General features: G+C 35.6%; 1 protein-coding gene across 1 annotated transcript in view; it reads left to right on the top strand.

The window, feature by feature from the left end:
* Positions 1–17667, top strand: part of hoxa3a (homeobox A3a) — a 41772-nt gene that overhangs the window by 21083 nt on the left and 3022 nt on the right. The window contains 2 exon segments of the mRNA XM_058378051.1: positions 3064–3221; positions 12981–13023. Coding sequence (XP_058234034.1) covers positions 3064–3221; positions 12981–13023 — 201 coding nt within the window.

The raw sequence follows: 17667 nt of genomic DNA, 5'->3' as shown, positions 1-17667 counted from the left end.
TTAAATATGACGTCAGCACATTAAAACACGTTAGCATAAGAACACACACACACTATATATATATATATATAAGAACATGTGACGGATACGTAAAGCAAAAATTACCCAAATATAATGTTAAACGATTAATAATGTCCCACAAACAATTATTTTCTTAAAACGATATTAAATAAAATTACTAAGTAAATATTTAAATATATGTGTATGTAGAGTAGCACTGGAATGTTCTATGCTCTTGTTTGTTCTCATTTTGGGTCCTGATATCAAATACCTCCTGAGATAATCCTGTTGGGTTCTGACTGATCGGGAGAACCTAGTCCATGGACGGGTTGAAAGCTAGGTCACTGCGTCTAACTAACATAAAAATGGCGTTATTTCAGAGAGCACGCCATGTTATTTAACAAAGACTGTCAGCGAGAAAGATTAATCAGAGAAGAAATGTTAACTGGGTCATTGAGGGGTCAGGCTAAAGTTGGTTGTGATTAGCCTAACACTGATAGATAGATAGATAGATAGATAGATAGATAGATAGATAGATAGATAGATAGATAGATAGATAGATAGATAGATAGATGTAAGCTTTCGCAAAAATTCATCGCATGAGCATTATTAAAGTATATTTTAAAAGAAGTAAGAAAATTATCGTTAAATAGCAGAGCAAGCATCACATCACATCACATCTCTCTCTCTCTCTCTCTCTCTCACTCTACACTATTTCTCTACCGTGAATTTAATTAATTTTGTAATACTTTGCGATGGTAAACTGAGGCCAGCTCAGTTTTTTTTAGATTGCCTGAAAATGAGAAATTGACGGAAAATGGCAAGATTCTTAGTCAGTACTTCCTTTTTAAACAAATTGTGTTGCGCCTAGAAACTAAATTGAATAAGTTAGAATAAAAGAATATTTTTTTGCAATAAGGAAATGATAATGAATTGATATAATGACACTAGACAATACTCATGGCCTCCATTATCATAACAATAACATTATCAAAAACAAAGAAAAAACAACAGAAGTAAACAGAAAAATAAAAGAACAAGCAAACAAAAATATAAGTAATAAACATTTACTGTTTTTAATGAAATATCAAGCAATAAATAAACGTTTTTTATAAGCGTATAAGATTATAAGGTATCATATTATAAGGTATGTGAAAGTAAACTACATTTGACAGTAGGCTCTATTTTTTTATTCGGGCATTCCAACTGAAAAGAATTTATCGTTTTAATACGAATTTTAATAAAACGATCCCAAGGAACACTGTGCAAACTTTGAATTTTATATTACAATATAGATAGGATTTATAAATATTTGTATCAAATGCAATAAATTTCAGAGAAGGCTGTTTAATTTATTATGAAGGTGATATTTGCGTTTGCATATTTAAGCTTTGCTCTTGCTTGTTATTGCTTGCAGCTTATCCAGGCGAAGTGTACTGCATTAAAGTCCCAAAACTAAATCTAAATGATAACAACTGATGAAAATACATGCAAAGAAAATTTTTGCACAAATCAAATTCTACTTTCAACCTCTAGTGTGAACAATTATTATATGCAGCTTATTGTTACTCGAGTTAGGAAAAAAATGAGAACCCCAAATTTTAACCCTAAGAATAGTCTATGTAAAGAAAATGTTTCCTTATTACAAAGTGTTCCAAGTACAACCCCCAAGAACTCTTATTATTTATTCAATGCACCTTTAAAAAAAAACATGAGCAACTTAAACGGCAAGTGTATGATTTAATGTAAATTCTGATAAATATTTGTTTCAGTTTGTTTTGTTTACAGATGCCAAGATTCGTTCAGATATCACAGTTTATAGGAGTCTTCCCGATACCAGAATTTTTAATAACTGTATGAGCGTGTGGAGAGAAATCTACTATAATCTACTATCTACTATATATTATAGCAGAATACTCTTCTCAGTGTTAGTGTGCATATGTATGAAACGAACTCTTAATCGTCGATTTATTGTTAACTGTTTAGATTTCATATTTTTAAACCTGCTAAGAAATAGACATGCTTGGTCAGTCCGTCAAATTCTCGTTGTGCTCATTCTTAGCCTGCTATTGGTGCTTGTTTACCCGGCACTCAAGGAAGATTTTGATTGGTCGTTTTCTTTTCACGTGACTAGACAACTTCGTACATTTGACAGAGAGTAGGTGGGTTTTTTGACGAGATCGGGAAAAGACAGTGCGATAAAAATAGAATTATTGCACTTCACAAATTAATGACCATGAGTTCATACTTGATTAATTCGAATTACATTGAGCCGTCTTTCCCGCCCTGCGAAGAATACCAAGACAACGGCTACATCTCCGTCTCTTCCGACTACTACGAGCGACCAAAAGAATCAGGCTTCACCCATCAAGAAGGGGCAACATACCCGCGGCCAAACTACCAAGATCCGAGCTATGATTACGGTAACGTCTCAACCAACAGCCTCGTCGATTTCAACGATCGACTTCACATACAACCTCGCTCTGTTGCACAAAATCATGGGCCCCACTTGGGTACCGAGGTCTGCACAACGACAACAAACAAGGATTGCAGCCTTGCCACTGAAGCTCACGCTGACCCGCAGAAGGGAAAGGAGCCGGTAGTGTATCCTTGGATGAAAAAAGTGCACGTTAATTCGAGTAAGTACATGTCACGGGCAATAAAACACCGATAATCAGTAAGAAGGATCACATGAAATGAACCTGCTATGTAGCATATATGACCCTTATCTGCGCGGTTTACTACGTCGGACGCGTTGTCTCGGTAATTAAGACCCCTCGTAAATTTTATTATATCTTTTGTTTCTGCTCTGCCGTCTGCTTCTGTTTCATCCTGTCTTAAAGACTCCCCGTTGTTTATTCGTGCTTTTCGTTAATAATGATCATACCTTTGGGCATGCTGGCTCCCGTCTCAAACCACACACATCAGGGTACGGTTGAAAATGAAAAACATTATCAGTACCACGTAAAGAAATGTAACCACACATGCCACGTTTTACTGTTCTTGGCCACGCATGAAGACCACGTGTATCCACGATACTCTTTTGTTTATTTGTTTGTTTAGTGACCGCCAACTACACTGGAGGAGTGCCTAAGAGGTCTCGCACCGCCTACACTCGGCAGCAAGCTCTTGAGCTTGAGAAGGAGTTTCACTTTAACCGCTACCTGACCCGCCGTCGGCGCGTGGAGATAGCACATACCATGTGTCTGTCAGAGCGACAGGTAAAAATCTGGTTCCAGAACCGCCGCATGAAGTGGAAGAAAGACCACAAACTGCCTAATACGAAGATCCGTTCTAACAGCTCTTCTTCCTCCAGCCACCAAGTGAAAACGGACTCCGGCCAGCAGAAGCAGCAGCAGACATTACTTCCCACTCCATGTTCATTAAGTCTATAATGTTGGAAGAACATTAGAAATGAGCAAGGCGAGGGAGTACAGAGCAGTATTCGGACTAACTTCACGGTGTTACATTCTATTTAATATTGAGGGGAGGGGGTGCGCTTCTGTCTGCTCTCCTATTCAGATTGATCCATTTATCACCTCTCTTTACTCGGACGAACTGGAGAATCCACCCATCCTACGGGTAGATCACGTTGTCTCTTTTCTTTCTTTTCTGGAATAATGAGAGAGTTTAACATGACATTTTTGCTGTCGATTGAAAGCGTGAATCTTCAGTTCTGTTCATGCAGATAAGGTTGTGATGCGTGTAGAAAATGAATTAAAGCACAAATGTAGGAATCTCATCGGAATGTAAGAATCCGTAAACTTAGTCTTTGTTAGGTCCATGTATTTGTGTGTGTTTAATGTTATTCAAGCTGTGAATAATTGTGTTCCTAGTTATTTGTACAATATTTGTGTCAATGAAATGCTGTAGCATTTGAATTAACTGTATCGGTGGAAAATAATAAAAGCGTTATGCGTTAACTCGTATTTTTAAATTAGACAGAATCAATAATCCAACGCTGCTATAAGAACGTCATGCACTTTTTGAACAAAATACTGCATGAACGAAAACATTACTCGTAATCGGTAATCCAGAATGCTTTAAAAAAAAATACAGTTGATCAGTCATACCATCATACAGGGTAATGCTTGTTTAACTATAGCCGTAAATCACAGGCAGCGTATATATACTTTTGCGTCATCTCTAAAACTCTGAGCAATCATCTGTTAACTTTTAGTACTATTGATAGACCTAGCAAATTTCACTTGCTATTTCAGTTGCTTTCATAGGGGTATATTGAGTTTTATGCTCAATTAAATTCCAACACAATTAAGCCGTTAATGAAGTAGGTCTGACTTTTCTGATTTCAAAAAATCTTATCAATATAATGCCCTCAGACGATAATTTTGGTTAATTATTCAATGCTGTCAAAATATAATGAAAAAAAATGCGCCAATATAAATCATTTAAACGTGTATATAGACTGAATCCAGTTTCTCTAAAAGTGTAAAAAAAATCTATGTAAAAACTTCACATTTACATACTATTTCATTAATTGCTATCCTTCTATCATTATTAGGTAAAATTTAAATAGCGGGGCTTGCGTACAATTATAGGTAGCTTATAGATATTGTGTAATAATTAAAACTCATTTCTTTTCAGTAACGCTGCTTTTTTTATTGCGCTATTTATAAATGTACAGCAGCCATCGAGATTGTATCTGAGTAAAAAATATTGTATGCTTCTTTTTATTTTAGTGAAAACATGGTTTTCATCAAAACGTAATTTTATTGCTTATAGTGAACGTAATGTTTATTAACTTAATTTCTAGATTCGGGTTCGGGTGAGAGCGCAGGGTGCAATTGTTTTCATAACTTTGAAATGTATATGATCAAATCATCTTGGATGTACGAAAACTAATTATGTTAGTGAACTCAGTTCGCTTCATGGAAACGAAGTACAAATTAAATAAATTCAGCGAGTAATTGCTATTATTGCACCTTGCAAAAGTATCATATATATTTCTGAACTATATTATTATTATTATTATTATTATTATTATTATTATTATTATTATTATTATTATTATTATTAAATGTGCTGTTTACATTTAACAAATACACACGTTCCCTTAAAAAAACGGGTTTTTTTTTTTGTTTGGCGATGCCCGACAAAGTGCACAGTCGCCGTTCAACCCCTATAAGACTTAATTGCTCTTAATAAAAATCACTCTTATGAAAATGTTTATTGTAAAACAGGCCTTCAAAGAATCGCTGCTAAAAAATGACCCAGTGTCAGGCCAAATAGTTTCGAGTTCACCCAAAGGACACCGAGTAGCTGTCCAATCGTCGAAGCGCAAACACTATGCATGACCCCTGACCCCTGACCTTACTTTCTCAAGGGCCCTTTCGTGCAATCTTTTGTTTGGACGCGTGAGGCAGTAGGGAAACTCGAGAGTAACCTAAATGCGGTAAAAGAAACAACAACAAAAACCTCAGAACAAAAAAAAAAAGAAACAACCGTAACTTGTAGGCCAAAGCAATTATTATTTAGGTTTTAAGTTTTGCGGATTGCTGAAAGAGGAAAGAATTATCAGCCAACACGTATAGTAAAAGTAATGTGTAGACCGTTCCAGTAAAGGGCAAAAAGACACCAATCTGTATTTTGTGTTTTCATCTGAACATACTAGAAACATGAATGTTTACCTTATTTAATACTGAAACAAGAAGGGGAGTGTTTACAGCTGTTTAGACCTTTTCAATTCAATTTTATTTGTATAGCACTTTTAACAAAGAGCATTGTCTCAAAGCAGCTTTACATAAGAAGCAACATAAGAAAACAACAAAACATATAAGCAGACAAACAGTCCTAGATGATATCCCAAGTGAGCAAGCCTGAGGTGACTGAGGCGACTGTGGCAAGGAAAAACTCCCTTAGATGGTATGAGGAAAAAACCTTGAGAGGAACCAGACTCAAAAGGGAACCCATCCTCATTTGGGTGACAGCAGAGAGTGTGATTATATTGTACATTTATGTGTAGTCAATTGTGTGATGCAGATACAGCATGTATAGAATGTTATGTAAATTAATAAGGAGATTGTTGTTGTCCACATTAGGTTGGCAGCATTGCTTTGAATATCCCAATCCTCACAAAGCAGAACCCGGCTGGAGTTGGTCCATCTCCGGATGCCACTGGAGCCGGCACAGTCTCTGTATGCCTCGGAATGGGTAGAAGAAAGGAAACAATGGAACAGCATTAGCGTAGCTGCTGTTCATAATATTAGCAGTACTAGATGAATGTGCATTTAATCAGATGTACTGGAGCACAAGGTTATGGGATGTTAGATGTATGCCAGGCTGAAGAGATAAGTCTTTAGTCTACATTTAAACTGGGAGACTGTGTCTGAGCCCTGAACACTGTCAGGAAGACTATTCCAAGGTTTAGGAGCTAAATACGAAAACGCTCTACCACCTTTTGTGGACTTTGATATTCTGGGAACTACTAGAAGTCCGGAATTTTGTGATCTTAAAGAGCGTGGTGGATTGTAACGTGTTAGAAGACTGGAGAGATAGGTGGGAGCTAAACCAATTAGAGCCTTGTACGTGAGTAGAGCTAATTTATAGTCAATTCTAAACTTCACAGGTAGCCAGTGCAGGGATGATAATATTGGGGTTATATGATCATATTTTCTTGATCTGGTAAGAACTCTGGCGGCTACATTCCAGACTAACTGTAGCTTGTTTATTGAAGATGCAGGACAAACACCTAGTAATGCATTACAATAGTCCAGTCTGGAGGTCAGGAATGCATGAACTAGTTTTTCTGCATCAGATACAGATAAAATGTTCCTAAGCTTGGCAATATTTCTAAGATGGAAGAAGGCTGTTTTTGTGATATTGTAAATATGATTTTCAAAGGATAAGTTGCTGTCTAATATTACACCCAGGTCTTTCACTGTTGAGCTAGTGGTAACAGTACATCCTTCTAGGTGCAAGCTGAATTGTGAGAGCTTCTGTGTACTGGTTTTTGGAGCAATAAGTAATATCTCTGAATTATCAGAATTTAGTAATAGAAAATTATCGGTCGTCAGCATAACAATGGAAACTAATCCCATGCCTTCTAATGATGTTACCCAATGGAAGCATGTATACCGAAAAAACAAGGGTCCTAAAACTGACCCTTGTGGGACCCCGTATTTCACTGGCACTACACTGGATAATTCTCCATTTAAATCAACAAAGTGGTATGGATCAGACAGGTAGGATCTAAACCATTTTAATGCCTATCCCTGCATACCTGTGTGATTTTGTTAGCGATCTACGTGAATGATATGATCTATAGTGTGGAATGCAGCACTAAGATCAAGCAGGACTAAAATGGAGATGCAGCCTTGGTCTGAAAGCTAAAAGCAAGTCATTTGTGATTTTAACTAGTGCAGTTTCTGTACTATGATGGGGCCTGAAACCTGACTGAAATTCTTCAAGGATATTGTTTTCACAGTCAGCAAGTTTTCCAACAATGGATATGACAGAGTTTAAGCTGTTTTTCAGTAAAATAACAAGCTCTCGTTAATTTCAAGGCAGAGTACAAAGTTAAATATAATCTCTTTTCTGTAAAATTTTAGAAGTTATTAAGTAAACATCATTTATAGTATATAGATATGTATGTACACACACACACACACACCATCCACTTTATTAGAAAATAAATGGCACAAGCACAATGCAAAAAAAGATCTTTAGTTAATGTTCACATCAAACATCAGACTGAAGAAAAAAATCTGATCTCTGTGACTTTAACAGTGGTGCGGTTGTTGGTATGAGATGGGTGGTTTGAGTATTTCAAAAACTGCTGATCTGGGATTTCTTTCTAGAGTTTACGGGTGTGAAGAACAAAAAAACATCTTGTGAGCAGAGGTCCTGCAGGTTGAAACACCTTGCAAATGAGATAAATGTGACATTGACCAGACTTGCTAAGCTGCCAGGAAGTCTATAGCAACTCATATACACATACTTTACAATTATGGTTGAGCTACAACAGCCGAAGACCACATCAGGTTCCACTCCACTTGTCAGACAAGCAGAAGAATTCAAGGCTATCATGGACACAGTCTCATCCAAACTGGAGAGCTGAAGACTAGAAAAAGAAAAGACCAAAGGTTATCTATCTATCTATCTATCTATCTATCTATCTATCTATCTATCTATCTATCTATCTATCTATCTATCTATCTATCTATCTATCTATCTATCTATCTATGTGTGTAAGTCTGAGGATCTGAGTGACTTTGACAGGTGGCAAATGGTGATTTGATTGGAGCATGTCCAAAATGGCAAAATGGGGTGTTCCCTGTATGCATCCATTATGCACATGGGGAGTGAAGGCTAGCTCGTCTGGTCCGATCTCACAGAAGAGCTATAGCATAGCACAAATTGAAGGAAAGTTAATACTGGCTATACAGAACGGTATCAGAATACAGTGCATTGCAGCTTCAGACTGGTCAATGTGCTGACCCCTGTCCATTGCCAACAGTGCCTACAATAGGCAATACCTACACTCTGATCTGTAGTAGATCAAATATTTAGTATTATTTATTTCATTTTCATTTATTCTTTTAGTTTATAAATACGTATCTTGTGGAAGTGTAGCAGTCACATATTCTACTATTTCATAATTGGTGAAAACGAAAACTTTTTCAAGTTTATAAATCCTGCTTGCCTTAAAAATATTAACAATATAATTTTTCAACTACGTCTATTTCAAATTCACATTCAAATTTTATTGGTCACATACGGAATCATACACAGTACGACGTAGTGAAATGCTTTTTACGACTGTCTTACATAAAAAAGAAAGAGTAAAAAGAAAAATTTAAAATTTAAAGTGTGGACATGAAAAATAGGGGATATAGTTAAGAATACATAGGGAAAAGTCGGGAAAATTAAATGGTAAAAATCACAACCGAAAATAACTTGAAAGTCATGTTTCAGATATGCATATGCAAATATATGTCTATATAGATAGATAGATAGATAGATAGATAGATAGATAGATAGATAGATAGATAGATAGATAGATATGTATATAATATATATGTAGTATCAATCAACATAGCAGTAAATATTATAAATAATGAAAAATAAAAATAATAATAATAAAAATAGTAACAAAAATAGTCATATAATATACAATGTATACAAATATAAAACTGCTTTATAAAAACTAAATATAAAAAAACAAATATAAAAACAAAAATATAATGCACTAATATAATACAGTACAATATAGTGTGTATATGTGTATATATATATATATAGTATATGTGAAAAATAAAACAATATATAAATAAATATATTTGTGTAGACTCTATAATATATAGAAGATACAGTATATGCATATATGTAGATAAAATGGTCATCTTTGAAATGGTGTAGCATTCCTGCAGGAATGTTATAGCATGAGGAGATGACATTGATATATTCCCGGATCAACTTTATTTTCAGAATGCTATCCATTAGCTTGCCTCAGGCCATAGAAAAAATAAACTTAAGTAACAATTAAAAACATTTTGACCGCACAATTAGGACATAGTTAGGTTTTTGTTACAAAAGAATTAAAATTAATTAAAATTACAAGAATAGAAATTCACCCTTGTTACTACTGTTTAAATATCATAGGATATTTTAGACAGCTTAATATGCATAATTCGTACTTTGTAACAACCACGTGGGTTGGTGCTTCGCTGCCTGGCCGAAATTAGGTATTTAAAAAGAGATATGCAACTTAAATGCAATCAGATGTTTTTTTGTTAAATCAAGGTAATTAAGGGCTAAAGCGCTAAAATCTTAATAAAAATCCGTAAGCACAGCATGGGCTTCAGCAAATCATAAGTAAAGAATACTTACATGAAATAACCCCTGGAAAATAAAATTCGAAAGAAACTTTCACTTCCGTAAATAAAAAAAAGTCCCAAGGCAACATGAAAGCAGTGAATGGGGGAGGCTTTAAGTCAGATTGAGTTGATTAATGGTCTTCATGTCTACCACATCCGTTAGACTAGCCATGTGGGTTAAACAATGTGCCGTCGAAAATGAGCACCAAAAGTGCCACATCACAGATATCTCTTGAGACAGATGACCTCTAACAGGTTTCTATTTCCTATTGCATTATTATGATCTAACATGCCCCCAGTGCACACTTATTAAATTGATGGTTATATTGTGCGTTAAGAATGTTATCTTCGCATATAAGACTGAAGATTATAAATTTGTATAGTAAGTGATTAAGCGAGGCTTTAGTAGTATTATGAGCCCCTCTCCAGGTGTTTCTGTACGGCAAAAACAAACAAATGCCCCGTAATCACTGAAAGAGAGCCACTGCCCAATCTCCAGATTTGAACCCTATTGAAAACCTCTGGAATGTCATCAAGAAGAAGATGGATGGTCACAAACTATCAAGCAAAGCTGAGCGTTTTGCTTTTTTGCAAAAAGAGTGGTATAAAGTTCCCCAACAGCAATGTGAAAAACTGGTGGAGAGCATGCCAAAATGCATGCAAATCGGGGTTATTCCATCAAATACTGCATGATCTTGGGTTATTTTGATGTTTTGTCATTTCCTTTAAATATACACTCTAAATAACAATAATTATATTTTGAGATTAGGAGAAATATTGTCAGCAGTTCACAAAAAATGAAACAAAACTGTTCATCTCACCAATACATGAACCTGTAAGAAAAAAACGTAAGAAACTGATTATTTTGCAGTGGTCTCTTATTTTTTTTCCAGAGCTGAATATGTATGTATATATTGCTATAGAGGCCATTGTCCAAAGAGAGCACATATATTTTTTTTATTTTAGCACGAGAATAAAAGAAGAGCAGTACAGAAAGGTGGAAGCACTTAGCTCCTGATAATGGAAAGAAAGTCCAATGTTGAAAGATCAGCCTGTCAACCATAGCCACGGATTTCCTCATGCAGAAAGTTACAATCACTCCCCCACTCACCCACCCACTGATGGCTTCAAAACCATTCAACTAGATTCAACACTCGAAACTTTAAGTAAGCCCAACCTCAGCCACAGCTTGGTTATAAAGTTCATCTAATGTATTGTGGTAAAAGGACTTCGATGATGACATAATAAATGATCTAAAATGACGGAATTTTTGAAAAGTAAAGAGATATCGAGAAACTGGAGGCTACTCTGAAAATTGATCAGTCTATGTTGCAAACTGTCCGCATTGTGTTTCACATAATGAAAATAGGGCTTTTAAAGATGGGTCGTGAATCACGTGATCAGGGCGCAAAACATGGATGTGAAATAATGCTAAGAGGCTGGGAGGTTGAGGAGGTGGTGTGCGATCAAGCTTTGGTCTGGTTTGGTGGGATTCATTCAAAAGGGCTGAGTCGTGCCATTGTGACTATACTATGGATGGATGGATGGATGGATGGATGGATGGATGGATGGATGGATGGATAGATAGATAGATAGATAGATAGATAGATAGATAGATAGATAGATAGATAGATAGATAGATAGATAGATAGATAGATAGATAGATAGATAGATTTCTTGAAGGTGTTACAATTCTGGACGAGAGTCATAAAAAGAGGGACCTTGAGCCAAAAGAATGGATTTTATTTTGAGATATTTCCGTTCATTGTTCATTACTATGATGAGTTATTGTAGTTCTGGGAAAAGGTCAATACCAATAAGCTCGCGTTGAATGGAAGTCAAACATGAGCATATTTAAGTAGTTATGATTACAGTGCATTTACTTTTATTCATTACTAATAAGACAGAAGCAACATGCATGGACATCAGAAAACATCTTTATCTTCGCATCAAGTAGTCTGCAGCAACAACTTCTGATCACACTTCTAAGCCAAACTACAAACTTCTAAGCTAAACTACTGATAGACTATTCAAAAAAATTCTTATCATTAACAGAATTTTTGTCTTTGAATTTATTTTTTGGTGAAAATGTGGCTTATATTCCATTTGTTAAAAACGCAACGTATATTTCTTCATTATAATGACATTATCTGGCCCAAATTGCTCAGAATGCATTTACATTTCAATTAATCATCCCATAGTTTTAAGAAATATTTCAGTGTATTAAACTTTTGACAGCTTCCTTTTATTACTCTTTAAAGTCTAATATTTTGGTTAATTTTGAACATTTATAGACATGAAATATTGTATGAGTTAAGAACTGATGTCTTTAATTTTTTATTTTTTTATTTTTTGAACAATATAGGCTAAACAGCAATTGATTCCTTTTAGAACAGGCGACGGCGTGGTTATGGTTTACAAAACACTCTACTTTGTAAAGTGTGTAAATAGGGTTTTCCCAGAAGTATAAATCAAAGGACAGAGAATAAAACTCAAAGGTGCATCGGCGGGTCGTTTCATATGGAAGTCCGCAAGGGAAACGAGGGTATAAAGCGAGACGGAATAGCATCCAGGAGCACGCAACTGCGCCGAGGTCACGGCACTCGAGCCTTGATTTATGGGCCTGGGGACTCCGGGCAGCTGCTGGCTACGAGCTAGTGACTATTCAATCCAAACTTAGAAAGAAAGAAACAGAACGAACGAACGAAAAAAGAATGAATGGATAAATAAATAAATAAATAAATGTTACGAAAATGTAAAATAATAATAATAATAATAATAATAATAATAATAATAATAATAATAATAATAATAATAATAATTATTATTATTATTATTATTATTATAGAAATTAGGTTAGTATAGTGTATAGTAGACAGCCTTGTCATGCTTTGCTAAATCCATGCCAAATTCCCCAGTGTTGACTGATTTACAATGCTACCGGACCAAAATAAACACTGTTTTATATTATTATTATTATTATTATTATTATTATTATTATTATTATTATTATTATTATTATTATTATTGTACATGACATTTTAAGCATGAGACATTGGATATTGAGACAATTAGGTTATTATGGCATGTTGTGGTAGTATATAAAGAATAAATTTGCTTTTGGTTTTCATTCTATTTCTACAGACTCAGATGGAACTAACCTACGAGAGACTGCGTATCTTGGACGGTAGGTTGAAATGAAAATATAAAATACCGTTTATTTTTTTCTAATTCTAGATTTATATTGAAAAAATAACTTTTAACAAGCTAAAACGCAATTATACAAACCCAAACTATAGCTAAGAGGTGCAATTTTCAATTTGAAAATGATAATAGAACAGTTCAAAATGAATAGGTTTTTTTTGTTTCTTTCTTTTTTTGTTTTTATTTTTATTTTTTAGATTGATAGGCCACGTCAGTGAAATACAGGCAAGTATTTTCTTACTTCTAATGCAGAATTCCTGGGTTTCTTCACTAGAATGTTAACAATTAGCTAGTCAAAAATCCCCAAACAATCACTATAATAAAGACAATGAAGTAAATAATTAACCAAATTTTTAACAAGTGCTGAGTCTATGAAAAAAAAAGCACACTCGTGGATTTTTAGGATCCCACACACCAACCCACGCCGTGCTCTGCTACCGCTCATCTTTATCTGTCCGCGTGAGGAAATTAGTGTTATTGGTTTAAAAAATGCTGTTAACAATTCGTGATTGAGTTATCGCCTTAAATACGGTGTTACTGTGTTGCTTTTACACGGAAATCCAGACAACTTTTTTTTTTATTTCTTCAACTGTGTCTTTTTTGCTTACTTATAGATTGTACTCAACATTTCCCCCGACAGTATCAGGGTTTCATTGTATTTTATGGAGCAATGGTAACACTTTTAATAAACATATAGGCTAGAATTGGTAATTCATTGTGTCATCATTATGGGGCTAGTTCGGGAATGTGCTCATTATACTGTAGGCTTTTTCTTTAATGTGTCAGAAAATATTATTATCCACGGTTTTAAAAGGCCATGAGATAGTTGTGTTTGAACCTCATTTCATTAGTTTGAATGCGTTGGCGTTCTGTTTCTATGAAGTTTTCTGAGTGTGTCTTTGGATCTATGTGCACGCGCGGTGATGTGTCTATATGTGCATGCTTCAGCTCAGCCCATAGCCAGATTAAACGTCCGGCATTTAAACAAGGACACGTCTTTGACTTATGGTATGTTCAAGCGCCAGGGCGCACGGAGTTGCAGTCTCACTTTTGCACCGGTTACGTTAACCTATAAAAAAGAGCACACTTCAGCTCGTCACTCGGCAGTTTGTTTTTGGTCCAGCTCCCAAGGCTCCCGAAAGTGCGCATTCCTGCTGTTGTTTCCGACTGAACTTTTCTCCGGAGCCGCTGGATGAGAGCAGCTCGCACCGTGCTGTACGCTGATTGTCACAAGCGAAGGTAAGAAAGCGAGAACCGGAGGATGAGTGGCTGTTTCATAGCGGGCTTTGTGATTTATGACCGCGCGACATAAATCTCGGTTCAGGGAGAGTTCACGCACATATATACACACACTCGCTCACTCGCAGACAAGCCAGATAGCTCTAGTGCGGCAGCGGGGGTCTTCATACACTGCGGTTTGGGCTTGTTACATTTTCGCGACAGAGTAACAAAGGAAGGATTTTAATTTCACTTGTGAAACCTTGGATTGTATTAGACGGCTTTTATTGCCTTTCCTATACACATCGCATTGCTATTATTATTATTATTATTATTGTACTTATTGTTGTTGCTGGATTAGATTTTCACTAATTGCTGAGCAATTTGTTTTTTTAATGTTTATTTATGTACTTATTGAAATAGAAAGGTCACCTCAAGATATTTTATCACTTTCTCGATTTTGAAAAAAACAAAACAAAAAAAAAACGCTGCTGCTGCTCATGATAATAATAATAATGATAATAATAATAATAATGATAATAATAATAATAATAATAATAATAATAGTAGTAGTAGTAGCATAGTAGTAGTTGTAGTAGTAGCAGCAGTTAGCTAACAATTTTTAGTTTTTTCTTTTTGTTGTAGTATTTGGATGTAATAATTTGTCTTCCAATGAACAATGTTAGATTAAATATTTGTAATGAAGCCTATTTGTTAACTTTTCTGTTGTATAGACATCACGGTTTGTTTTACATATATAGATCGTATTATATTGTTTGGAATATTTATTTTATTTATATTTATTATTATTAATATTTTATTTATTTATTTATTTATTTATTTATTTATCAATTTCGCAATGTCCGTTATTGGCTTGGCTCTGATTCTAACATACATAACATACATTCAGCTGCCTGCCATCGGTTACTGGGGCTCACTGTCTCTCTCTCTCTCTCTCTCTCTCTCTGTCTAACCTGGTAACCCTCATACATCAACCGGTGGTGTATGCGGCGACAGCAGCCATTATTATGAGCTGCTGAGGAAAGGTTCACGGCGTGGTCATAGAGACGCACGGCCGCCCGGTTTTTCAGGTTTCCCAGAGGACCTCTATCCATCTTTGTTGGGCTTTTGCGAATGGAGGGGAATGCGGTCGTTATGGTGCCGTGGGCAGCTGTGGTAAACGGCCAATCAGGTTGAGAGTAGAAAAGGAAAGAATTCATCCGAATATCAGAACCAAATCCCTATGTAGACACCCGGAAATTCCTCCTATATTGCATATTATTAAGCGGAATATCAAGAAAAGTAATGTAGGAAACAGGTAATGTAACAAATAACCAATATATTTATATTGCTTCAACAAAAATCTAGTTCTTTTGAGGTATATAGAGCGGTTCCATGTTTATCTTTGTGTCGTCAGCCGTAAGTATTACCTTTTGCTATAAGATAACCCTTCTAGATCTCTCTTGGCTGTCAGCTAGGCATTGAAAAGTAAGATGGATAGGACCGATTTCACTCGCCTATCGTATCTCCTTCTACTTTAGGTGCACCCCAGGAGCCTATTGGAGAAGAGGAGTCACGTGATAACATCGTGCAAATGTTCTTCTACGACGGTGTGAGGACCTTGTCAGCTATTAAAATAAACATTGGGAAACGGCAAAATGCAGAAAGCGATCTATTGCGAGGGTTTGGCCATTTACAGTGGCTACTCCAAGCAAAGTCCAAATGAATTGGTTTACGATGCCAATCAGCAGAACTATTTCTCGGCCCTTCATGTGGAAAGTGACGACCAACGACAGGCCTGTTCCATGCAGTGCCCCGCAGCCTCCAGCACGCTTCACAGTGTGGAAGGCTGCTCGCAGAATAAAGGAATCCAAGATACAGTAGGAGGCAATGATCGATTGTCCCCTAAGAACTTAGCCAAAAACCCAAACAATGGGCAAAACATAAAGAACGGAGCACACAGTTCCCTAACATCAGCCACTCGCAAGCAAATCTTCCCCTGGATGAAAGAGTCGCGTCAGAACACCAAGCAAAAATCAAGTAGGCCTATCACAAGTCCAGGTGATTACAGCGATAAGTCTAAATAAGTCTGTAGATCTTCATTCGTATGGCCCGCCCAAATAAAAACAAGCAAACAACAATCAAAAATAAAACCAAAATGTCTTTCGCAGTTTAGAAAACGTACATAAGCTAAAATTTCGGAGTGAATGTAAATGACTGAGGCAGAGCGAGAACTGCCAAGAGCTTAATGCTCTAATTGTCAGTAGAAGGTTGGCATGGATTTAGCAAAGCATGACAAGGCTGTCTACTATACACTATACTAACCTAATTTCTATAATAATAATAATAATAATAATAATAATAATAATAATACAAGTTAATCACAGATTCCTGTCGAATCCAACAGGAATGATTTTATAACAAATATTTTCTATCCACTGTATTATATTATAATCAATATTTTAATAAACGGAGAGAGAGAGTGAGAGAGAAGAAAAATGTGCATGAACTCAGTCGTATCTTTCTTTTGTTCTTCTTCCATTAGTAGGCATTTGTGTGTCCTGATGCTTTTGAACTGCTTTTTCAATACTAAGGTTTTGTTTAAACTTTCACTGAACGCTTTAAACCCTGTACCGTGGGCAGAAACCATTACAACACTGCACACACGCCGAAGGATCCTTTCACTTTACTATTTAAATGTGTGCAGTGATCCTTCTGTTAACAGTGAAATCCCATATGTTTAACCCCTCTGACGCATATAGCAAACTCTGGCTTTGCTGGCTGTACTAGAAAGGTCTAAAACAAAAGCAGAACTATTGATAAAATCACAGCGAGCAATTAACGATAACACTTTTGTGATTTTTTTTATTCCTGTTGTGCTTTAGTGCTAGAAATATCAGATATTATTTTATTCTTATTTGTTATTAGGTAGCTGTTTATGACCTGTTTGTGGAAGTCTGTTCATTAATGTTATTTTGACGTGCTATCATTGCTGGCTGATTAAAACATTTTTCAGTCAAAAACTTTTGATGGTATAATGCTCAGTTCGTGGCATTTTGTAAACGTTGTTATGTGCGTTGTAATGACGTAATTCCGACTTCGGGACGTTCGACTTTCTAACTAAAAAAAAAGATCATAAAAAGCTACCTTAACTGTTCCTTTACACTTATAGATCTAAGTGGCTATTGGTATTGTTCTACTGTATTGAATAATTTTGTTATGAAATTGCAGTGCAGCAATAACTTAGGGCAGTAACCTGTAGCAATATCAGCAATAAGCTAATCTTAGCCATATGAATAATAACTCTAATGCTGATAACCTTCTCAATACAGTGATCAGTATATTCAAGGATTTAACCAAGTTTAATACTGGTAAAAATAAAAATGTAAAAGAAGAGAAGGGGAACTTT

The sequence above is a fragment of the Hemibagrus wyckioides genome, linkage group LG24 (genome assembly GCF_019097595.1).
Source record: "Hemibagrus wyckioides isolate EC202008001 linkage group LG24, SWU_Hwy_1.0, whole genome shotgun sequence".
Classification (NCBI taxonomy): domain Eukaryota; kingdom Metazoa; phylum Chordata; class Actinopteri; order Siluriformes; family Bagridae; genus Hemibagrus; species Hemibagrus wyckioides.
The sequence above is the reverse complement of the archived record's forward strand: the minus strand, read 5'-3'. Positions and strand labels throughout refer to the sequence as shown.